Below are 23,628 nucleotides of genomic sequence, written 5' to 3'. Positions count from 1 at the left end.
ATGAAAATGACCCTGGGGAATGAAATGTCCATTGCCTCTGCCAGTCAAATGTTGCGGTCTTTAAGTTCCGAAAAAGCAGTTGATCCAGAAGTGGAGAAACATGGAACAGTCTCCTCTAAAGAAGACAATCTCTCAACATCCAACAGTACCTTCATTGATCTTGATGCTTTGGCAGGCTTTACTAAAAAGGTTATTCTTAAACCTACAAATGTCAGCACATCTAAAGGAGTTAATACTGTGGCAAAAGTGTGCCCCTCTCTCAATGATATTGCATTGTCATGCCATCAAAAAAACAATTATGAGGACACTCTTCCGTATCATAAAGCTAAACAGTCTTCCTCTGATGGCACAGTTGTACAAAGTCAGGTGGATACTATGGGTGAGGTCACTGGTGCTCCCAGTAGTTTGGAAGTTTTCAAGACTGAAGAAACTCAATCAGTCATCTTACAGGAAGCTGAAGTCTCTTCACTAGAGATATCTTCAAATGAGGTTGAGACTCTGGCAGGTGCTAGTGGTGCTCTCTCTGGATCTTCATCCCCTGCAAGCAGCCTGGACGTTTTCAAGACTGAAGAATATCTTTCAGTTATCTTACAGGAAGCTGAAGAATATCTTTCAGTTATCTTACAGGAAGCTGAAGTCTCTACACTAGAGATGTCTGCAGAAGAGGTTGAAATGCTGGCAGGTGCTAGTCCTGCGCTCTCTGGTGATTCCTCTTCCTCCAGTAGATTAAACGTTTTCAAGACTGAAGAAACTCAATCAGTCATCTTACAGGAAGCTGAAGTCTCTACACTAGAGATGTCTGCAGAAGAGGTTGAAATGCTGGCAGGTGCTAGTCCTGCGCTCTCTGGTGATTCCTCTTCCTCCAGTAGATTAAACGTTTTCAAGACTGAAGAAACTCAATCAGTCATCTTACAGGAAGCTGAAGTCTCTTCACTAGAGATATCTTCAAATGAGGTTGAGACTCTGGCAGGTGCTAGTGGTGCTCTCTCTGGATCTTCATCCCCTGCAAGCAGCCTGGACGTTTTCAAGACTGAAGAATATCTTTCAGTTATCTTACAGGAAGCTGAAGAATATCTTTCAGTTATCTTACAGGAAGCTGAAGTCTCTACACTAGAGATGTCTGCAGAAGAGGTTGAAATGCTGGCAGGTGCTAGTCCTGCGCTCTCTGGTGATTCCTCTTCCTCCAGTAGATTAAACGTTTTCAAGACTGAAGAAACTCAATCAGTCATCTTACAGGAAGCTGAAGTCTCTACACTAGAGATGTCTGCAGAAGAGATTGAGATGCTGGCAGGTGCTAGCCCTGCGCTCTCTGGTGCTTCTTCTTCCTCCAGTAGTTTAGAAGTTTTCAAGACTAAACAATCTCGATCAGTCATCTTACAGGAAGCTACACCAGAGATCTCTTCAGATGAGGTTAAGGTGCTGGCAGGTGCCATTAGTGCTCTCTCTGTTACTTCATCCTCTCCCAGCAATTCTCAGCATTCTCAATCACAGGAGATTCAATTGAATATGCCCAGTTTTACTTTTGATTCAACCGGCTCAGATACCAACCGAGTGTATACTACCACCAAAACCCAATCTTTGCCCTGCCTTTATCCAGCAATTGCAAACGAAGTAAGTCAATATTTTACTACAACATCATTTAAGGACAGGATCACTGAAGCGGTGAAGAATGAACTTAAACGTACTTTTTCTGTAAAAGAGTTGTCATCAACACCACAACCAAAGCTGGGGCCTGAGGATAGGAGAGCTATAAGGACCATGCTTAAAACAGTATCACAAGAACTTAATGATTTAATGTCAAGAGAAAACATTCTCTCCCTTTTGTCAGTTGAGATAGCTGCTTGCGGCTCACCCGAGCATGATGTTCTTCTTGATCAACTCAATGCTGCTGCATCACAACAAATAGAGGCAGTGTTTAATACAGTTAAGGAAAACCTTGCTGCTAAAATAAATCAAGAATCTTCTAAGAGGGGGGTGTCTCCATTGGCCAGTCAGACAGCAATGAAAGCTGTATGCAAATCATTAGAGGATATAAAAATGACTTTGATTGGGGATGAAATGTGTGTCACCTCTACCAGTGGAATACAGCTGTCAGCTGTCAGTTCTGAGGATACAAATGTTGTTCCTGAAATGTCAAGTGCAAACAACAGGTTTCCTGAAGCAACTCCATCAACAGTTTCTCTCAGTTCTCAGAATTCTACCTCCCATGCAGCGACTGTTAGTAGGACACCACATGCTGCCACTAAGAGTCTGTCACTTCCCAATTTTTATCCCATTATTGCTAATGAAGTTCTTCAACATATCTCTACACCACCATTTAAGGAGCATGTTCGTCAAGTATTGAAAAAACAATATAAAATGTCACGATCTATGAATGACATAACATCAGCACTACAACAGAAACAGGGGCCAGAGGAGAGGCATTTTACAAGGGACATGCTAAGAAGCGTATCTACAGAGCTAAATGCTTCAATGTCCACACAAAATGTCTCCATGTCACCTGAGACTCCAAGGCCCTTCTCAGCACCCGAAGATAACACGCACCAACGGCTTAATGCAGTTGCATTAGAACTTATCAATAGAGTTTATGGCCAAGTCAAAGAAAAGCTGATTGCTACAATCAATCAAGAATCTCCGAAGAGGGGGTTGTCTCCTGTGGCTAGTCAGACAGCAGTTGATGCTATATGCAGAACATTAAATGTTATTGAAATGACTCTTATGGATTGGGCGAGAAGCCCATCCACTTCACCTTCACAACTTCAAAAGAGCAAGGACCTTGAAAGAGGGTCAGCTTCTGAGGAAACCTTGGAGGTAGAAAATGCATTGTCCCGTATTGATGTTGTCACTGATGACCTGATTGAGGATGTGATTAGCATGTTCTTGGACACAGACTCTGCACTATCTAGTAGGACTGGTACACCTACTCAAAGGGCTGGAAGAGGCACGTGGTTAAATGAAGTAATCAAGCAGTCCGTAAGCATGTCACCAACAGGAAGCAAGGCATACATCACAAAGAGTCCAGATGATACCAATGTCTCACTCACTCTCTCCTGCTGCCCAGAATTACAGATGAAATTTTGGAACATTTTTCCTCTGCATGCTTTAAAGAGTGCATTATTCAGTCTGTGAAGAATGTGATTAGACAGCGTGTGTCTGCAGTCAGTATCAAAGACATAATGGAAGTCATAGTTAAGAGTGTTTATCACAAAATGGCTCTATTGATAAATATAAATGCTGCAGAATCTCAAATTGTTGACTACGATATCCCAAAACCTGAAATGATGGAGCTTCCTGTCCTAGAAGTTATGGATCCACGGTCTGCTCATGAGTTGGCCAGTTCTATTAAACAGATCACCGTAGCAGCTCTTAACCACTTGAGTACCCAGCTAAATGATCAAATTAAACAGAAATCAAACAGTGGGGAGGAAAGTGAGTTAGTTATCAATGCACTGAGTGATACTTTGGGAACTATGGTTGCATGCATCAGCAACATTCAGTTCTTCAGAGAAGAGTTACACTGTGACATTTCTAAGATTAATAACATTCCCACTCAGAAATTGATAGGACAGTGGATATCATTATCTAAACTAGACTTAATTTCTATATGTCTGGCTACATCTGTGTTAGATGGTGTGTATCATGACGACAGTGCAACTACCTCTAATTAAAAAACATCACAGAATGAGCTTGAAGCAAATAGTCATTCATCAGGATCTATTATCTATCCTTCAAAACCAGCATGCCCTGCTAATAAAAGGTCATTTCGAGCAAGGAAGTGGTCATCATGCTCAACCTTTCAGAGGTCTGCAGACACTGATCCAGACATTGCAGTTCACAGCAAAAGCCTTGACGTTTTGCCCAGGAATGACATTAACAGTGAAAATGAGGACCAGCTTGAAAGCTTATCAAGTGGGTCCATGTCTTCCAGTATTTCAAGTCTCGAAGAAAAGAGAAGTCACGTCTGTTCACCTGGTAAGGTAATCGCCTCGAGATCGGTCATGAATTTCAGGGAGGAACTGCAAATGGACTATACAATGCAGCCTAAACCTCCATGCAAAAAAAGTGATCAGTCTCTCCAAAAGCTACCAGTTGGAAACACAAAAACTTTGGGTAAGAGGAAAGTGAGATTACACACAATCTACCGTAACCCCGAAGAGTTCTCTGATGAGGAGTCCAGCAACACATCATTCTCAGCTCCTGAGGACCTCCACACATCTTCCTCTGAAGAGGACTCATCATTGAGCTCACAGAAAGGGCGTTCCAAATAGTCTCACAGAAAAGCTATTTCTTAAAGCCTTTTAATCATTTCCTTTATCCCATGCAATAATAAAAAAAAAAAAAAAAAACTCATGCATTCAATACACTGTCTTCTGTCCCATGGTTTCATTATATGTCTTGCATGTACCTATACTAGAAAATATTCAGTGTATTAATGGTCACAATAATTATGATTGCAATAATGATATCCAATAAAGTTGGATGATGAGCCTGTAGTGCTTGCTAGCAGACATGATTAGCAAATGCTTTGAAATTGGTAAGACAACATACACATCTCATATCCCTAACACAGTACTCTAAGTAACACAACCTTGTTATCACACAGGGAATGTTGCCCTTAAGGGCTCTCACCTTTGCCTTTAATGACAGCAGAATCATGGAAGTAATGTGGTAGCCTTGTTTATTACCAGGCAATGTCATACCAGCTATATTTCAACTAGCTAGTGTGTCAACAGTGTACTCTCTCACAATATCAGTAAATGACCGAACTTATACTGCCTTCATGACGACCGTAAACTCCAGAGGATCTGATTTGAAAAAGCCCGACCTCCAAAAATAGTGTGTTTATAAGATCAGCTCGGAAAACAAATACAGGAAACATATAAATAAGAATAAATAAGAAATTGTTGAGCAACAAGGGAAATGTCTCTGACAAGTGTTTCAATTTGTAGTTTTAATTTAAGTGATAAATTACGTTGCCTATTTGAAGGAAGATCGCCTCTGGTTGGAGAGCATGATTGTGACGTCAAGTAGGGTACCTCGGGGCGCAAGAATTCACCCTTCGCTAAGCCACACCCGAAAACCGCCACAGGCCAATCGTGGCTTAGCAACCCGTCACTAGGCATGGGAGGTCTGACAAGCTTTTCGAGTTTTGCCATGTTAACCTGTGGAGACTGAAGGCCTGTAGGTCATGAAGGGCACTTATTTGGATGTGTGGTGCCCTAACCCACGTAAAGACACAGTGAAATAACATGTTACACTATAGAAACATGATATAATTGGGAACACATATTGTTCTAACAATAAAAAATGGCATATTGCATGATATTTCCATAACCGCGAGATACACGCTTCACGATAACGGCAAGAAGTTGTTAACAGACGTTCACCAAGATGTATAACCCATCAGCAATCTATTTAAAATAACACCTATTTGTCAAATATTGAAGTTGTGGGAAGTACATAGCTAGTATGTTTCTTTCGTCCCCCATGCCTGTTCCATTCATTCTGGCCAGGAAAGTTGAATGAAACAAAACGCACATTTGACTTCTGCTTAAATAACTCATGAACGGTTTTGTTCAGAGATGAAATTCCAACTGTATTTGACAGAGGACAGATGTAGGTTGCTGGTAACAAAATATTAGCTTTCAGTGTGGTACGATGTCTTTGTAAATTACATTTCATTGAAAAGTCCCGGTTCTCCCCCTATGTAATAGACGTGCAGGTTGCTAAAGCTTGTCAGGCATAGCAACAGTAACTAAGGAGGGCGGGACTTAGCGAAGGGTGAATTCCGCACGAGTCACCAAGCATAAAATCCGACCCGACCTTGCGTTCAAGTAATTTTTCCTCCATCAGAGGTTAGGATTTCCGAATATCCGATATGTCATGAAGGCGGCATGTGGACAAGGCAATGGAGGACATAGGAGCGAGAGAGAGCGAGAAAAGGGAAAGAAAAAAGAGAGAGAGGGGGGCTCATCCACAGCTGCCTGGGGGCTCATCCACAGCTGCCTGCTTTGAGGAGTATGATATCATCCTGGCAGCTGAGGTTTACTGAGTAAAACTAAAGACTTTCTAATGAGGAGACTCAGCACTCAAAAGAATCCTACATAGAAAAGCATGGGTTTAGTTCGTAACGCCAATACGGCAGTGTTTTCTATGCTCCCCATTTACTAGAATAGGAAAATAGCTGCCTGATAACTGCCCAAAGTGTGTAGCAAGATGGTCTCGGAGCGGGAGCAGGCCGGCCGCAAGCCACCGCCATGAACACCTGGAACAAGCCCAACGTGTCAGGACCTGAAAGCAGCTTATTCGCCTTTCAGTGCCAAGTAGGGCTGCTCAATTATGGCAAAAATCATTTTCATAATTATTCTGTTCAATATTGAGATCATGATTATTAAACACGATTAGTGATTTGACTCAGTGAACTCATCCACATTCAAAACCTTTTACATTTTTAAAATACAACAGAATGCAAAAAAAAACATGCAAAAAGATAATGCACACCACAGCTCAAGACAATAGGAAAGCATTGTTATGAAACTGAATGTAGCAAAATAATCATTACATTTTGATTATTTTGTTTTCATAATCGTTGGAAGTCATTAATTGCACAGCCCTAGTGCCAAGGAGCTCTTTATATACACATAGGTATGTATGGCCTTTAACAAGATCTCTGGGCTTTTTTGTGGCTCTGAGTTGTGTAGAGTTGAGAAATCAGAACCATGTTTTGTTTTGATTTTATTTCCATCTTTGCGCGTAATTAGCATGTGGTACTCATATTGCTGCTTTATTCTAGAATTCTTTAATCTAATATTGAAGCTGGACAGTTCCACAACAGTAAGCATCTGTGTTCAACAATTACATCTTAACTACAAGGAACAAATGACACAATATCACGAGGCATCAAGCCAAGGCACCATGAGGAGTTCTTTACAGTCCCACCATCAATAAAGAACAACCGTGCACAAGGAGGAAAGTAAAAGCAGTACCTTTCTGGTGCAAGCCCTTCTTCTCATAGAGGATAATGAGTTCGCTGTATTTGTGGGCCTTCTTTAACACATACTCGCTCTCCTCAATGTGGCAGTGGTTATTCTCTAGACGCAGGAGAGGGGACACTAAAGCCACATTGGTCTACATCGGGGGTAAAAAAGAGTGCAATGTATTAAGACAACACATCTATTATTTCAAAGGTTAGCCATGCATTCACAGTAAGAAGTAGAAGGACTATAGAGAAAATGTTTACATGGAGGTAGCATTTAAGGAGTGTGGTGTCGATGATCTGCAGCAGTTTTTTGCGGCTCTTAATGGTCGGCGTGCCTTCCATAAGGGGCGAAGTTGTAGAGGGGTCAGAGTCATTCAGCTGCTTAACCAGGTGACTGCGTTTCTGCATGGAAAGCACCAGTTTTCAAAAAATGTAAGCAAGTATAGTATAAGTATGTATAAGTATATATACTCTTTTGATCCCTTCAGGGAAATTTGGTCTCTGCATTTATCCCAATCCGTGAATTAGTGAAACACACTCAACACACAGTGAACACACAGTGAGGTGAAGCACACACTAATCCCGGCGCAGTGAGCTGCCTGCAACAACAGCGGCGCTCGGGGAGCAGTGAGGGGTTAGGTGCCTTGCTCAAGGGCACTTGAGCCGCTTTCTACTGGTCGGGGTTCGAACCGGCAACCCTCCGGTCACAAGTCCGAAGCGCTAACCAGTAGGCCACGGCTGCCCCTAAGCAAGTTCTTTGATGCTGCCCCTAAGCAAGTTCTTTGATGCTGATATGCTTTCAGGACTTTCAAACAAACACACACCTGTGTAAGGTAATCGATCAGAGCAAGGTGGGCCTTCTCAAGTTCGGCTCCTGACAGCGTGGGCAGAGGGTTGGGATAGTGCAGCTGCTTGCGGTAGTCTGCTGGTAGCAGGTCTGGATACAGCCCAATCACGTGTGTCGGATCTGGGGACACAACAGGGTGCTCTTCACAACTCTTCTGATTCTCCAAGACAACTGACTGTTACTACCTGGATCTACACATTTCATGCCACACTCACTAGCCTACCTGTTCCTAGTTTAGCAAACACCTGCATGGAGTCATCAAAGCGCTTCTGGCAGAAGAGGTTGAAGGCGTATAGATTCTGGATGTGGTGGATCTGCTGTCTCTTATCGCCGTCCGAGTCGTCCTTCATCTTCTAGGGGCGTAGTGAGAGCGGGAGACGGAGAGAGAGGTGTGAGGGGTCATAAGACAGGGGAGATTTGATTATTAAACTGAGATGTTACAACAGTGTTACAAACATCAGTTTGAACATTCAACTCAGACCACAGTCAAACACCAAGATCTCCAAGCCCGCCTATACCGTTTTCTATTAGTTTTACACCCGTATAGACAGGCTACATAAGGTACGTTCCGTTTGCGGAGCATATGCTACAACAAATAGCTTCCACTATAATCAATGGAACTGGCTACACCAGACGTGATAGCAACGCGTACATTCTGGAAAATTGGACCAGTCTTCTAAACCTGTTTTTAAGCTCCGCAAACGGAGCGCTTCAATTGCACACCTGGTGTAACACGGCTGTTAAGCGTCCTACATACTCGCCACTCGCAACCTGTAGCGGGACAATGTGACGTCACGGGAGCGCCGTAACCATTTATACTCGCACGTGGTGGTCGCGACACTAGTTGCAATATTCTCCTGAATTGGCATTGGCCTCAATGGCAGTAAAAACTACCCTCTGTGATGATACTTCAGACTTCAGTTGCTGCTATTCACAACTACCATCATTACCATCTAGTTTCCAAGGTGTGTGCAGACAGATAGATAGATCGACAGATAGACAGATAGACAGATAGATAGATAGATAGATAGATACTTTATTCATCCCGAGGGAAATTTTAGCAAATAAGCTAGCTGGCTGGTGCTGGGAAATGAGTTTGTGTAATTTCCTGGGGAAAGAGATTTTTTTCAGGTCTTATGTATCCTTTGGTTGAAAATAAATATCTTTGTTACCTTTTGCTTATTGGATTATTGGCATGTCCCTGGGTCCTAGGTCTTTCATCTTAATTCCCTCTCTCTGGTAGCTTCATTAACTTATCCAGCAGACTATTTAAAAATCATGAACTCGCTGGTAACCTAGCCAGGTTAATTTCCCTCTCTTCTCAAACTGACTATTCAAACATGTTTATTTAAGATGTGGGCTAGGCTATATGAAATGCCTGAATGTGGTTGATGTCTGTATAGAGGCACGCATGCTCACTGATCTTGGCTTCAAGCTCATCCTGCTTGTCGCGCGCATCTGAAAAGAAATCTCCTGTGCACGACCTGCCTGCGCGAGGCTGAAATTTCTCGTGCGACAGAGGAATTGCGCAATTTTGACGTCACGTTGTCGTGCTACCGGTCGGGTGCGGCGAGTATGTAGTACGCTTTAGTCCGGATAAGCAACAGCTCAGCAAGATTAGCATGTTGTTCTGTCCATGTTCATTTCAAACAGCAGACAATTCATTAAAGAACACTTCCAAAATAGTAGTTAGTCAATACTTTTGTTCCCTGGGTATTGTACTAGTCATGGGGCAGTCATATAACACTGTGGCGTTTCAGCTACAAACAGGGGCTAAGAAACAGAGGGATTTGAATGGGGAATGGGAAATCTCCCTCTGCAGTGCACATTTGCATTCTGAGCTTGTTCTTCCCGAGTGCTGCGGGAGCCTGTGGGTGTTTAGTGTGGGGCTGGGGCTGCTCACCGCCAACTGAAGAGCCAGCTCAAACTGCTTGTCCTGCAGAAGCTGCCGGATCTGGCAGGCAATGGAGACGGGCACAAGGCGCCACACAAAATGGTTGCTGGCCACGTACACAATGTTAGGCCTGTGACAGAAAGAGAATAGAGGTTTGGGGGAGAGAGGGGGGGAGAGAGAGAGAGAGAGAGAGAGAGAGAGAGACACTTCAGTTTTACTTATCCACAGGGGAGAAAGTTTAACTGTTACATAAAACGCACCAGAAAACAAGTCAGCTAATGAATAAATATAAGACAGCGAGACACCTGAGGCTTCCTGCTGGTGTCCAATTCCACTCACCAGCTGGTGTTCCAGTAATTATATTTAGTCATTCAATAGGTACCATTCACATGGCAATACAAACACATCTGCCCAAAAGATGACCAAAGATACTGATGTTCCTCTAACATAAGGTATCTATACTATAATACAAGTAAGTTTAAGAAATAATCTTTTCTGATTGGATGGCGGTGTGGCTATTAATTCTGAATAACGGGACACCTATAAAGTAGATCTGGTAAAAAATATATAACAACCTATAACAACCATAGTAGGAAGATGGTTGAGCCAGGAAGCAGGCTTTGCAACAATGGAATCAACTGTAAACAAGCTAACTGTCCATGCTATGATGTTAGGGCCAAATATAAACTGAACAAATCGGCTTCTTTTTAAACGGAACCGCTTGTTTCCTTTGCGTGCTATTAAGGCATGATTATTGCCTATAGTGGCAACCGGGTGATAAGCGGGATAACAGCCTTCGAGGTGTCCAGTTATACGGAATTAATGGACTCAGGCGGAGGAAACTTTGCCTCCCCCCTCGTCCATTAATTCCGTATAACAGAACACCTCGACGGGGGTTATCCCTTTCATAGTATAGTACAAGTAAGCCATACATGTATTAACAAATAGGTTAGTTACAGGCCACTATGCTATATTTGAGAACTCCCTCATTTCAGCCCAAGACATTTTGTTCATGTTTTGTGATGATTTTAAGATACTGCTCTAAGTGTGATTTGCCTCAGTTAACACCTATTTCATCATCAAAGGTTTTAAAAATAGATGTGCCATTTTAAAAATAGAAGTGCAGTTTCATGCTGACTAAAGCTATGCTAGTGCATCATAACGGCATCTCCTCAAAATGCTGGTGGTGACTTTGGTAGCCTAGTCAGTGGATGTTTGTCATTGATGACTGATTCCATTAAGAGAAAAAAAACCTCCAGACTGTTCTGTTCACTTTTGTATTCCACATATACGTGAATGCTGAAGTGTGTGAAGGGGACGAGGCGTCTCTCACCCTGCGGAGGTGATGAACCGAGGTCTCTGCAGCTCAACACTCTGCACCAGCAGTCGCGGCTCAAAGGTGCGGATCTCCACGTAGCGCGGAAGCACGGAAATGATGTACGGAGGCTGGTGCTCTGATCAACACAAAGAGGGGTAGAGGGGTTGGTATGTTGGAAAGATAAAAGACAGAAAACAGAAGAAAAAAAAAAACTGACCCCCCCCCCCCCCAAAAAAATGAAAGACACTGGTAAAAAATATTGGTACAAAAATAACACAACGCATGAGAATTGAAACAATAGCTTTTTACAAAAGATGGATGTTTGTATTTGAGAGGAAAGGATGTGGCGAAATTAAATCAGCCTCTGCAACAAAGCTAAAGTTCAGGGCCATCCTAGTCTCTTGGGATGGTAAGCAGCAGGAAATGTGGCTGGAGACAGAAGGCAGGAGCCCTGGGCTAGAACCTTCATCCAGCCGCCATCTGAATGTGGTGAGGAAATGACTATCGGTTACTTTAGGGGACAGCTCTACTTCTGTAAAATGCAATTAATTAAAAACCATACTGCTCTAGCAGTTTAAATGGGGAAGTAGGTCCAGCCTGTGTTTGGTAACCTGAACAATAAGAGATTATTTCCTTTTTTTTTCTGTAAAAGTGCTAAAAAAAACAGAAAACGGGTAACTGAAAAGAGGATGATGGCTTGTTGCTTTTGCCATCATTTCGTTAGAAGCGCGCGCACACACACACACACACACACACACACTTCTTTCACATCTGCATTGTCATTTGTATTGAAGGGAATCCAACAGTCCCTGTTCAGCTTGCAGGTTTATCTGGAAAGAGAAGCTGGCTAAGGAAAGATCGGACTGATAGAGAGGGAGGTCGCTCAAAGGTTCACTGGACTGGATGAGTAGAAAGAAGGACAGAACAAGCAGTTACTGTCTGGACAGGCATCCCACTGGGTCTCTTTGGGGCACCTTGAGCTTTTCCCACACTCAGGGAACAGAGGTCATTATAGGATCATGCGCCCTCTGTTGAGCAACTGGGGAACTGCTGAAATAGCACTGCTTGTCCAGGCTTGTGATACTAGATGAAAGCATTTTAAATACCTGTGGTCTAAAACATATTTCCACAAAGCCATTAAATGCTTCAAAAGTTCCATACAAGAATCATAATGTAACATTCATATTTTTCTAAAAATCTTTTTAGAGGTGTTTATGTGTGATCAGTGCCCATCTGTGTAAATATACATCTGTGAAAAACAGCTTGGCTTGGTCAGGTAGCTTTAGTTAATAGTCAATATTTGCCAGCAATCGTTTCATATTTATTTATGGATTTGCAGCTAAGCTCCCTGTGCAGGTATCAGTTACAGTGACGGTTTCAATTACACATTGCGTTACAAAGAGACTGATCCAAAACAGAAATGTACAATCAGCTGTATAATTTGGTCGCCAATACTCCAAAACAGGCTACACTTATGAATCATGGAACGTGAGTAGTATTATACTATGTACTGCATAAGTATGTATATTTGAAATACTAGCAACGTTATAATATATATATATATATATATATATATATATATATATATATATCAGTATTTCAAATATACATTATGCTCCAGCATTTCTGATCACTGTAACACAAAAAAACCTTATTAATTATTTTTTGACTTTTTCTGTGGTGGATGTAGAATATATGATCCTAAATACAGGGTTCCCACTGTAAATGAAATGTAAAATTCCATGACTTTTCCCTGACCTTCCCTGACAAAAAAAAAAAAGAATTTCCATGGCCTACTATATAATGAAGGGGTACAATATAACGACCAAAGATTTCAGAACAGTCGCATAGAGTGGGAAATTAATAAATGGGCATTGAATAAACAAAGTTGGGCTAATCACTACTACTCAAGCAAGCAGTAACACTAATAACCAGATATACACCAATTCTGAGTGGAAATATATTTATATTAATGTATTTTGGCCAACAAAATTCCATGATATTTCATGACTTTGCCCCCAAAATAATAAAATTCCCTGACTTTCCATGACTGGAATAGACTTTCCGAAATTCCATGATATTCCAGAAATTCTATAACCTGTGGGAACCCTGTAAATAATATTTGGAGCTCCATCTCTAACTGTTTCATGCTTCTTGTCATTGTTGTTCTAAAAAACTCTCTGATCTTTGTCTCATGTAGGGAAAATGTGAACTGAGGACAAGCCGAAGGGAGGCTGAGCCATTATTGTAAATGGAGAAAACTTGACAGAAGAATACAACAATTTGACTAAATGACTAACTGCTTAAATGTAGGCTATTTAGCATAAGATATTCTAGAGGATGTCAAAGTGTTGAACTTAACAAAAGATATAAACGTTAGAACAGTACCCATGGCGACAGGAATGTCTGTCCAGTTGAGGGCACACTTCTGGGTGCAAACTCCTTCCTCATTCAGCACAACTGTGAGATCATCCTGACCCACCGCCACTTTCCCATCAGCCAGTGGGGCAACCAAGGGCTCTAGCTGCTTCCCAGTAGGAAAGAGCTCCTTGATAGTTCCACGGCCATCCATCTGAAAGACAGGCACAGAGGATTTCAAGGAAGTTCTGCGTAACAGATCACATCCAGGCTTTTTAACTTCATTAAAGGATGAGCCATTTGGTTTAGAATGTCTGGCACTGAATATTTTGAGTACTGAGAAAACATGAACTCACTCTGATAAGGTAGTAGTCCCGCTTGAATCCGACACAGATTGAATTTTCACACCATGCCATGGACTTGGGGATGTCAGGGGCCGCAAAATCACCCTAAGAGAGCAATGTTTAATCACTGACAGGAAGACACACACAACCCCTGCTCATGAACGCCTCCCACATGTCAACGACTTTACCTGCAGCTCATGGAACTCTCTGTCTTTCCAGAAATACAGCTGGAGTTTCTTTTTCACAGCCACACACATCCTTAACTTTGCCTCTCCAGATGAGGATTGCTAAAGACACAAACAGGAACATATCAACAAAAGGACAGGAGAGTAAGATACAAATGATAGCAATAAGAAATAGGAAATAGTCAACATCTGAGACCATGACTACAACAGACCTGAAGATCACAAGCAAAGAGAGTGGCCCCTTTGGCCTTAGACACAACAGTGATCTGCTGGAAGGTCAGGAGGTCATGAACATGGATGTTATTCTCTGTAGGGAAAACAATACCCCCAAACAAAAACATAAATCAATACCACGCATCAACATCCAAAGGTATTGCACATTACAGCAATTGTCCAAATAAAGTAATCTTACCAAGAAGGCTGACCAGAATTTTGTACTGTGACACCACATATAGCTATGGGGTAAGAAAATGCACTTGATTAACATATGAATTGTTGCACAGGTGTAGCGCAGCAGGCATTTGTAACTTTAATTACAATTAATAATATATTATGTCTTGCCTCATTGGTGAATAAAAGCAATGCAGTTAATGAAAAATCATCATTGCTCCTTGACTACATTCTGATTGTAGCGTTATTTTTAAAAAAGATACACTTTGCACAGTAAGGAAAGTAATAACAAGCTCTCAGTCCTACAGCTAAAAGGATGACTAAAATAGCATAAGTTTAGCCAGTTAAAAGAAATGTTCTATTCTGAGAATACAATGTGCATGTGTATTACTGTAAAGAAGTCCTCCAATTTAAGAAATCACTGCCAGAAATGTGAGCTCAAAGTATGTACCTGCTGAATCTTTTTTGAAAAGTTCTTGTTGGACTTTTCTAGGGTCACCTCAAACCTATTGGTACCTATGCGGAACAGAGAAAGACAATTTGAAACATGGCCTAACAAAAAAGAACTATAGTAACCCTATAATATTTCTATTACATTCTGTAAAACGTACAACATTCCTTGTCCTCTATAGTGTTCCAGTACAGTGTTCCAGTACTTCTACAGTAGGACCCCAAATACTATAATATCTATAGTATGTAAGATCCTATAATGATCACTATAATATTTTGTCCCAAAATTCTACAAGATTCCTAAAGTGGGACCATTATGGCACCATCACTAATTTTACCTGCATCTTTCCTGATCCTGTACAAAAGAAGATGGCCTGGTTTTGTTCCCACAAGAAGCCAGTCCTCTGTGAATAAGATATCCACAGCATCATTAAGTCAAAGACAAATGTTACGTTCATAGAAAAAGGGGTAACGTTACTGCTGCATTGTTCGCGTTAAAGTCATCTTAGACAGGACAAAAAAGGTCTAAAAGTATGTTATATTCTGAAATTCAAACATACTGAAGAGAGTGAAAATACAGAATCAAAACATAACGTAGTCCACAGTTATGCATGTAATCCTCGGTCATGGAGCGAGCACAAACATACCGTTTGCTAACAGGGAAGTTGACGACTGAGTGTTCTGACACTTTCTTCTAACCTATGAAAAAGCGACCACATATTTCGTTTTCTTTGCCTCCAAGTACTACATCGGTAAAGGAACTTACCCCAGGCCGCCAGGCAATCAATCTGGAGAGGCAATTTCTCCAAGATAGGGACGGGTTCATAGGCATCATGCATGGTGAAGCAGTCTCGGACGTTGCCTCCGATAAAGCTGGCTAACTAGCTATGATTTCTATGGTTATTTAGACACGTAATTTTGTCGACTAAAGACGCAGTGCAAAGGAACAGCGTCTTACTTATTTTAGGTGACTAACCTTTGCAAAGACAACCCAAGGTAACGTTAACTGAAGGAACAACTATGGACTGTCAACTAACCAAGCAAGTCATCTTGTCAAACTAGCACCACTAGCTAACGTTAACTATCGTCTTTGACTTAACAAAGTGTCCAAGGTATAAAAGTCACCCATTTAATTTGCTTCATGTTACTCTGTTACACCAAACTACCAACACCATAACCGTGTCAATTCATAAAATGTTCTCAACCGTGAATCTTTTGTTATATAGCTATAGCCTACAGCTTCTGGGGTTAGCTGTTTTGCTAGTTAGCTAAGATATGCACCCCACCAAAGTGTCAAGAAGCTACAGTTAGCTCGCCTGCTATATAAAAACATCCACAATCTCAGAGATTTAACAACGCCTTTCTCATCCCATTCTCCCATATAAAATGTCCGTCTTGGATCAGGCAGATGTACTCTGTCAACTGCGTGAATAAAGTTATTGAGGGTGCTGGCTAATTCCTCATATGCTCGCCATTTCCACACAAACGCAGCAAGTCTTCAGCAAGTGAAGTGATGCACTAATGCTGTTGTGACAGGCACGTGATCCCCGCCCATGGACTCACGAGAGACGAATTATAGATCAAGGTGAGGGGCTTCTCACATAAGTCTAATCAGACATTCTCTGGTCTAGTCTAGGCTACATCAGCCATCTTTTTGTTAAAACACATGTTTTATATTAAGCTACACCTAAATTACCACTCAGCTTATTTTGGCTGGATCAGCCAGAACTGTATTAAACAGATTAAAAGGGCCCATATGTGAAAGTAATGTGTATAAAATAAAATAGTTCAATATATTGTGACAAAATAGCGTTTGTTACAAAGTTTAATTACCCCCAAAAACACACAAAGAAACTTGAACTCAAAAAGTTAAACTTCATTAGCCTATAAATATCATACCCCTATACTTCCCATTTAAGACTTCACATAGCCAAAAAAATAAATAACTTCTTGACTATCCCTGTAATAGATTGCACAAAAAAGTATTTGGCATGGAAAGGAATAAGGGAATTGTGATGGGAAAGTAACACTAAACAATAAACACAGTACATGCATGGTGCACCAAAAATGTACAATCTTATGAGTGACTATAAATACATGATGTTGCAAACAAGATAAGGCATACTCAGGCTCAAGTAAGTAAAATCTCAACAGTTGAACTAACTTGGCAGCGCTGACTCTACAGCACTGCTGATCCATATATACAAAACAAAAGACCAGATGCCAGTCATGTGCATCTAAACAGTAATGTCCAAGCACCAGGCAGGCAGACTACATAACATTTACAGCCGTCCAGTGTACAGGTGTGTCACTCCTTCCTCCTTACTATTCCATTTTTGATCTTTCCATTATAGTTTTCTGAATGTCCTGCAAAGGAAATAGGGAAGGGGGGGGGGGGGGGGGTGTAGACAGAATATGTGAGGTCATTTATATTTTGGTTTTGTCTAAAACAGAGCATTAGATGAAAATATGACCAGACATCATGAGACGATGAGGAAACAAAGAAAGACATTCCTTTACCTCCTCCTCATCCAACATAACAGGAAGGGCTCTGTGAACATGAGGAAAAAGAGAATCACAAAAAAATGGCACCTCAATAAATGTTCTATGTATTACTATCTGTTGTGGTTCCGGTCGTACAGTATAACATACAGTACAATGTGCCTATTCTGAACTTTTCCTTCAGATATCTTTATGCAGCGTGAAGAATCTGCAGGTGCGTTACAGTATTATGTAGTGTTCCAGTGGTGTTCATAACTCACACATCAGCCATCGATGTTGGAATGTTCTCCTCCGCCCACTTAAGGTCTTCATCCTGTCACCACCAAAGCAAAATGAAAATGCCATTTCCCACATCCCAGCTCATGGAATGCGACTACGTCCATGCATAAGTGCATCAAGCATGAAGTCAAATGTAATAAAAAGGTAAATAATAATACCTATTATTAATGTTAATTAAGGTCAATAATAATAATAATAATAATAATAATACCTATACTTTGATATGATGAAATTGACTTTCATAAAAAGTTAAGACAGAAAATAAAAACAAATAAACAAAACAGACTAATTACCTTATACCCACAAGTCTTATATATAAGTATAAGTATAAGTATAATATATACTCTTTTGATCCCGTGAGGGAAATTTGGTCTCTGCGTTTATCCCAATCCGTGAATTAGTGAAACACATTCAGTACACAGTGAACACACAGTGAGGTGAAGCACACACTAATCCCGGCGCAGTGAGCTTCCTGCTACAACAGCGGCGCTCGGGGAGCAGTGAGGGGTTAGGTGCCTTGCTCAAGGGCACTTCAGCCGTTCCCACTGGTCGGGGCTCGAACCGGCAACCCTCCGGTTACAGGTCCGGAGTGCTAACCAGTGGGCCACGGCTGCCCCCAATTCTATGCTTATTTTCACATAGAATATACATTAATATTGTGAAACATAAGCACAGATTATGGCCCTCACAGATAAAGGGTCCTCACCTCTTTACTGAGAAGCTTCTGGGAGCCATTGGTCTCCTGCTTCGTGCCTCTCATCTTCATGCCCTCTGACCATCATTAAAAAAAAAAATTCATTAGCATGATCAAGTCCAACCACCAAAAATGTCTACAAGTCTGAAAGTTGTTGGTTTATGTTGTAGCTCACCAAAAGCTGTGCTTAACATAGGTTCTTTGGCTTCGTCTTCCTCCTCCTCATCGTCATCGTCTATGAGAGGAGAATGGGAGAACCTGACGGAATCACATAAAAGAACCAGTGAAATAGTTGATATTCCAGTATAACATAGGTTCTTGAGTACAAGAAGCAATTGCACACTAAATATGGCTATGATCCACACACAGCCTTTATGAGGCCCTACAGTGGCTACAGTGATGCTACCTGATATACTGTATTTGTATGACTCATTACATTTCAACTGTGATAGCTATGTTTTTCTTTTATTACCATAGACCGCTCATTCACACACTGATGGAAGTTTGATAAATGTGTTCTTACACACCTAATCCCTTGTATCATAACATGTATAGCTGACACTAATAATTTCCTGTCTCTGTAGTTAATTGGGGACCGCCACATCTGCCACATTTCAATAACATGGAACACTACAGGAATGGTTTCCTGTCCTCAGTCACACACCTACACATACACCCTGACTGACCTCTGGCTGTTGACTGAAGGCCGCAGCAGCACCATAATGACCAGTAGGATGATGGAGAAGAGGAGCCTCCAGAAGGCATCATCCACCCAGAGATCTCTCCATGCCTGACGAGCACACAGAGATGACATACATGTAACATATTCATGACATATTCTCTATACTCTCTCCTCTCGCCCAAAAGACCGCTCGCTGAAATGCAATATGTAATTTCATGCACTATAATTTGTGTTCCTGTTATAACACTAGTATGGTTATATATCAACCAAGGTTGAATGTGTGTGTGTAATAGTGCCATACACAAAAAAATATGGAAATGTATCTTCAGCTAACTCTTACTCACCGTCTGGCAGTCAACACATTTGAAGACTTTGGTGGTCCAGATAAGAAATACAATAGAAGCTGCAAAAATGGACATCGGCATTGCATTAACTCAAACACGCATGTACACACACCCACGCACAGAAAGAAAGAAACAAATACTTTACAAGTATCCTTACCAAACACTGAAAAGATGAGCGTGTTGGTAAAGTGACGATATAAAGAAAGCTTCACTACATTTCTGCGTAGCTTAAGAAGTTTTGTTGTCTGGGACAGACTCATGTAGATGTGCACATTACACAGTCAAGGAACATAAATAAAAGTCACAAATACTAACAAACACCTGAGGGCTGTACCAAACAGCAAAGTAACTGGCTATAACAGGGAAATTTGGGAGCAACAGCTGATCTCTAAAAGAATACTGCACTGACTGAGCATCTATTGTCTCTATGGTGACGGTGTTGTTCGGAGCTCAGCGGTTACTCCCGAGGTTACCTGGGTAACCTTGCTTCACAGTATACCCCTCTGTATACAAGCAAGTTTGCACACAACAAGAACAAGAACATATTTGCATATTCAATCAGTGTTTGTCATGTATGCACTCCTTGAAGGTCTTTCATTCTTAAGAAAGGATATCCACCACATGACACAAGAGTCAATGAGTGAGAGGCTGAGATTGGCCACCAGCGCCACGGTGCCATAGAAACCCTGCAAAGTGAAGAAATAATTTGATTTAACCTTTCACTCATCACAGGCAGAGCAGCTTTGAATCAGATCATGCTAGCAATAAATCACACAGCAGGTGGTTGTAAGTTAGCAATATCGAACTATCTGTATATCTATCTGTATCTGTACATTAGGACGTTAAAAGCTGTAGCTGTATACTGTAGTCATATAGCTTTGCAATCTTTCAATATGATCACAGCTTATAGTGACAGTTGTTTAACGCTGGCTGGTCAGGAACTAAGAAGAGCTGCGACCCACCCCAGTCACCCTGAGGACTCCCTCCACAGAGGAGAAGAGCAGGTACAGCAACCCTACTGCCACCAGCCGGTGAACAGTGGTCCCCAGCCTCGGCCTGTGGAACAGAACACGGATATGAGCATTCAGCACAAACATTTCTTGCTGCTCAAAAGACAAAAAGTAGCTTCTTCTTTTGGTGAAGATCATTGGGAGCAAGACAGGAGAAAGATCAGATGACACATGACACACGGTTGTGACAGTGTCATGATTTTTTTTTTATCCTTTATTTAAATAATTTGATTTGATTTGATAACTCTGGTCTAAGGACATTTCTCTGAGTGTTGTGGTTCATCTGCTGGCAGGGGGCAGGTAAAGGTAAAGAGTTAATCATTGCACTGCAGTCAGACTTACTTGACAATACCATAGCCAAGGCTGAAAATGAGCATCAGGATTCGTGCCAGAGTTCTCTTCAGTGCAGACAGCAGCTCAGCAAATATAACTGTGCCTTGAACTTAAGGAAAATACAGCAGGTTTTATGAGACAGCGGGCATGAAAGTGCCATAAATCATAAATCATCTTTCCACAACTGGGAGCAATACAGAAAAATAAAAAAGCAATTGCAACTCGCAAATATTCTACAAAATAGGGTTTGGACTCACCATAATCGCCAAGGTAGCGAATTCTCTGGTACTCGGAGTAAAATACAGCCTTTTCCAGCATTCCCAAAATGATGACGGCACTTATCCAGAACTGGATCCTCAGTAGGTCCCTCCAGTAACAGGCTGACCAGAGCAGCCACAGAGCGCCGTAGAACACGTATACGATGCACATGACCATGTAGAACTGCCAGGGAAGGAAGGTTGTTACCATGGGTTTACAAAGACACAAACAGGGCTGGTGACCTGAAGAATGTTTCAGAAGGGTGTGTGTATATGAAGACACGCAGCCCCCACATGGCTGAGGGAAAGGGGGGATTCAGGGGAAAACATACCATCATGAGGGGCCAGTCTGCAGGTGACGAGTACTCCCGGGGGCCCTTCATCTCAACGGTCACTAAAAATAAACGTGCAGACACTCACATATAAATATACACATCAAAATCAGGGCGTCAACACAAGCTGCACATCAGATTACAAACAGCATGAATGCCTTTCTTAAAAACAAACAAAGAAAAAAAAGTGTCTCACTCACTTGTGAAAGAATATTTGTCCTGATCGTTATTAGGCTTCTCCTCTTCCCCTTCACGGTGGCCCATCTGGATCTGCACGATGAAGAGGTAAGGGCTGTCTGACCATGCTTTGGCCACAGCACCAATTGCCTACAAGATACAAGACTCACTCAGCACAGCAGACATAACTACAGCTACCAACAGACATTATACAAACAGTGTAAAAAGAACAAAAACTCACTGGTTTGTCTTCAAAAGTGAGTGTTTCATTCTGATTCAGAGAAATGCCCTTCTTAGCCTGTTGAACATACCAAGTCCAGGACAAAAACATGACTGTTGTTCACCAAAATGTGTTTCTTACCCAAAACACATCAGAACATTGTCTTAACCCATACCATACCATACTGTAAAAAAAGACTGCCTTTTATGTAAGTGGTTTACAGTATATTACAAATGTCCTTTGCCTCACCACAAACTACTCGCCATATAGGTCATATCATTTCCCTGCATTAAGGTTTCTCATTCAGAAGCATACATTATTAATGACAAAGCCCTGATTAAAAAGGGTTTCAGTCCTCAATAGTACAAAAATACTTTTTCATCACTGGTTTAGGGATACAATTCCTGAAATTACGATACAGGTTTGAGAAATAGTCCCAAAAATGTGCAGTTCAAAATCAAATATAATCTGTAACAATACAATGGATTCTAATAAATGTAATTCCAACAAGACTCACCGCAGGACTGTCAAGAGAGTGAGCTGGCAGAAATGCATTGTAATATGACTGAGGAGAGCACAAACAGACACATGTAAGCCATCAGAAGAGTGACTGGTTAAATAGTTATGCCACAGCATCTGCATGCCTGTTGCTCTCCTACTAACTTGAGATGTGAGGAGAGCTGAGCAGTTGTCAAAGTAGATGAAGCCTTCGCTGTAATGGCCACTCCAGCCATCTTTTAGCATGTTTTTTCCAATCTTCCAAATCTCCATGGCCTTGTCATCCTGAAAAGGGACACAGCAGAACATCATTCTAACATTGTGTCACGTCAAGCAAGGTCAAATGTCACAACAATGTTATGTTAAACAAATTTCATTAAAATACTTGCATGACCCGAATTTAACATGTATATTTAAAACAGGAAGGAGAAGGAAAAAAGAAAGAGAAAAAAAAATTCTACTCACTGGAGTGTTGAATACTTCATTGAAACAAATAGAGGAGCGAAGATACCAGGATATGTTGAAAGTCATGTATTCATCACATGGCCTTTTACTTGTAACTAGAAAAGAAGCGTTCTAGTCATTACTTTATCTTTCAAAGGCAAGCCTGTAATAAGTTGAGATCTATCCTCTTGACTCACATTTCATGAAGATAGTGCTGTTAGCATAGAGTGTTTTTCGGAAGATTGCAGAATGATCATCCTGAAAGCAGACCAGGTAGTGATAAATACATATAAGATCAGGCCATACCATGGCCTGCGATGCTCGATGAGCGGGCGTATGGACTACTGCTTTGACATGAAATAGTAGTAATCCACAAAGCAAGACATAACAAACATTAACGTTTTATTTAACGTGGCCCTAAAGCTCCATCTCGTAACAGTCAAAGAGTATAGAAATATTCGACACAGTTACAATATGCTGTCGGATCTGTTAGCTTTCCTGGTTGTTGCACTCTTGAGAATTGTTTGATCTGCTTCTGTTCTGACAGTAGCTGCTGCATCTGATGAAGAACTACAGGAAGTGCACGAAATACAAACATTCACTGGGCTAAATATATGGAGTCTTTAAGAAGAATGCGGCCAAATTCAACAACTACTACAATGCAGACAATGTATGGGCAAGTAAGAATTCACAACAAACAGCAGCAGCAGCTGAAAGCACAGTGTGTATCTTCTATATCTTCTTAGGAAATTATTATCTAACCTCAGTTGAATTTAAAATAGCAGCATTGAAAGAACTTACCGGACTTATTTCTAAGTTCCATAAGGAGATTTCTGCTCCATAATCTCCAGGAATATGTGAAATTAAATATAGGAGGCATGACAAGTATAGCGTGACATATGGCATCTTCACCTCACACAAATAAATTCCACCTTATTTCCGGGTAGGCTACTTCAAAAAAGCATCAGTAGAGGGCGACTTCCCGACGTTTTCCAGATGTTAGCAGAGGATTTGACTCCTCCACTTATCCATATGTCTGATTTCAATTCACCAAATGGGATCATGGGGATTGTGTTATTTGCCATTGCAAC

General features: G+C 41.3%; 3 protein-coding genes across 7 annotated transcripts in view; 1 reads left to right on the top strand and 2 right to left on the bottom strand.

Moving 5' to 3' along the window:
* LOC121692581 lies at positions 1 to 3,129 on the top strand. 4 transcript variants are annotated; one of them, XM_042071281.1, is made up of 2 exons: positions 1 to 587; positions 621 to 3,129. In XM_042071281.1, the coding sequence occupies exons 1-2, from the start codon at positions 1 to 3 to the stop codon at positions 3,127 to 3,129; spliced, it is 3,096 nt and encodes a 1,031-aa protein (XP_041927215.1). The 4 variants fall into 4 exon arrangements, with proteins under 4 accessions (XP_041927215.1, XP_041927213.1, XP_041927216.1 ...); XM_042071279.1 differs by having other exon boundaries at positions 1 to 594; positions 628 to 3,129; XM_042071282.1 differs by having other exon boundaries at positions 1 to 1,052; positions 1,086 to 3,129.
* Positions 1 to 16,336, bottom strand: part of vps39 (VPS39 subunit of HOPS complex) — a 42,906-nt gene extending 26,570 nt beyond the window's left edge. Inside the window, exons 1-14 of one of the 2 annotated variants that reach the window (XM_042071291.1) lie at positions 15,532 to 16,336; positions 15,104 to 15,169; positions 14,767 to 14,831; positions 14,338 to 14,380; positions 14,138 to 14,232; positions 13,929 to 14,027; positions 13,753 to 13,845; positions 13,427 to 13,610; positions 11,054 to 11,174; positions 9,730 to 9,850; positions 8,050 to 8,179; positions 7,804 to 7,946; positions 7,241 to 7,381; positions 6,987 to 7,128 (exon numbers count right to left, since the gene is read on the bottom strand). In XM_042071291.1, the coding sequence (XP_041927225.1) occupies positions 6,987 to 7,128; positions 7,241 to 7,381; positions 7,804 to 7,946; positions 8,050 to 8,179; positions 9,730 to 9,850; positions 11,054 to 11,174; positions 13,427 to 13,610; positions 13,753 to 13,845; positions 13,929 to 14,027; positions 14,138 to 14,232; positions 14,338 to 14,380; positions 14,767 to 14,831; positions 15,104 to 15,169; positions 15,532 to 15,604 (1,516 nt within the window). In that variant the 5' untranslated portion in view covers positions 15,605 to 16,336. The remainder of the gene's footprint in view (positions 1 to 6,986; positions 7,129 to 7,240; positions 7,382 to 7,803; positions 7,947 to 8,049; positions 8,180 to 9,729; positions 9,851 to 11,053; positions 11,175 to 13,426; positions 13,611 to 13,752; positions 13,846 to 13,928; positions 14,028 to 14,137; positions 14,233 to 14,337; positions 14,381 to 14,766; positions 14,832 to 15,103; positions 15,170 to 15,531) is intronic. The other variant, XM_042071292.1, reaches the window with a different exon arrangement.
* Positions 16,337 to 16,572: 236 nt separating this feature from the next.
* On the bottom strand, positions 16,573 to 23,488 carry LOC121692592 (transmembrane protein 87A-like). Its single transcript, XM_042071310.1, has 20 exons — positions 23,339 to 23,488; positions 22,735 to 22,795; positions 22,559 to 22,653; positions 22,259 to 22,378; positions 22,113 to 22,160; positions 21,617 to 21,673; positions 21,399 to 21,525; positions 21,199 to 21,260; positions 20,867 to 21,050; positions 20,619 to 20,718; positions 20,229 to 20,322; positions 19,881 to 19,952; positions 19,424 to 19,532; positions 19,267 to 19,325; positions 18,927 to 19,030; positions 18,416 to 18,498; positions 18,253 to 18,317; positions 17,528 to 17,580; positions 17,286 to 17,316; positions 16,573 to 17,132 (listed from the first exon to the last, which is right to left on the bottom strand). Exons 1-20 carry the CDS (start codon positions 23,441 to 23,443, stop codon positions 17,091 to 17,093), a joined length of 1,671 nt encoding a protein of 556 aa, XP_041927244.1. The 5' UTR covers positions 23,444 to 23,488; the 3' UTR covers positions 16,573 to 17,090.
* Between the last annotated feature and the right edge of the window lie 140 nt (positions 23,489 to 23,628).

Source organism: Alosa sapidissima, chromosome 19, assembly GCF_018492685.1.
Source record: "Alosa sapidissima isolate fAloSap1 chromosome 19, fAloSap1.pri, whole genome shotgun sequence".
Taxonomy (NCBI): domain Eukaryota; kingdom Metazoa; phylum Chordata; class Actinopteri; order Clupeiformes; family Clupeidae; genus Alosa; species Alosa sapidissima.
This window is presented reverse-complemented; position numbering and strand designations above follow the sequence as displayed.

Bases quoted from the DNA above. Each gene is read 5' to 3' on its own strand.
- LOC121692581 (XM_042071281.1), top strand. From the start codon at position 1: ATGAAAATGACCCTGGGGAATGAAATGTCCATTGCCTCTGCCAGTCAA. The intron at 588-620 runs CTTACAGGAAGC...TCTTTCAGTTAT, and splicing joins GAAGAATATCTTTCAGTTAT to CTTACAGGAAGCTGAAGTCT.
- LOC121692592 (XM_042071310.1), bottom strand. From the start codon at position 23,443: ATGCCATATGTCACGCTATACTTGTCATGCCTCCTATATTTAATTTCA. The intron at 22,654-22,734 runs GTGAGTCAAGAG...CTTCTTTTCTAG, and splicing joins CAGCACTATCTTCATGAAAT to TTACAAGTAAAAGGCCATGT. The intron at 19,533-19,880 runs ATATCCTTTCTT...TGTAATGTGCAC, and splicing joins ACTCTTGTGTCATGTGGTGG to ATCTACATGAGTCTGTCCCA.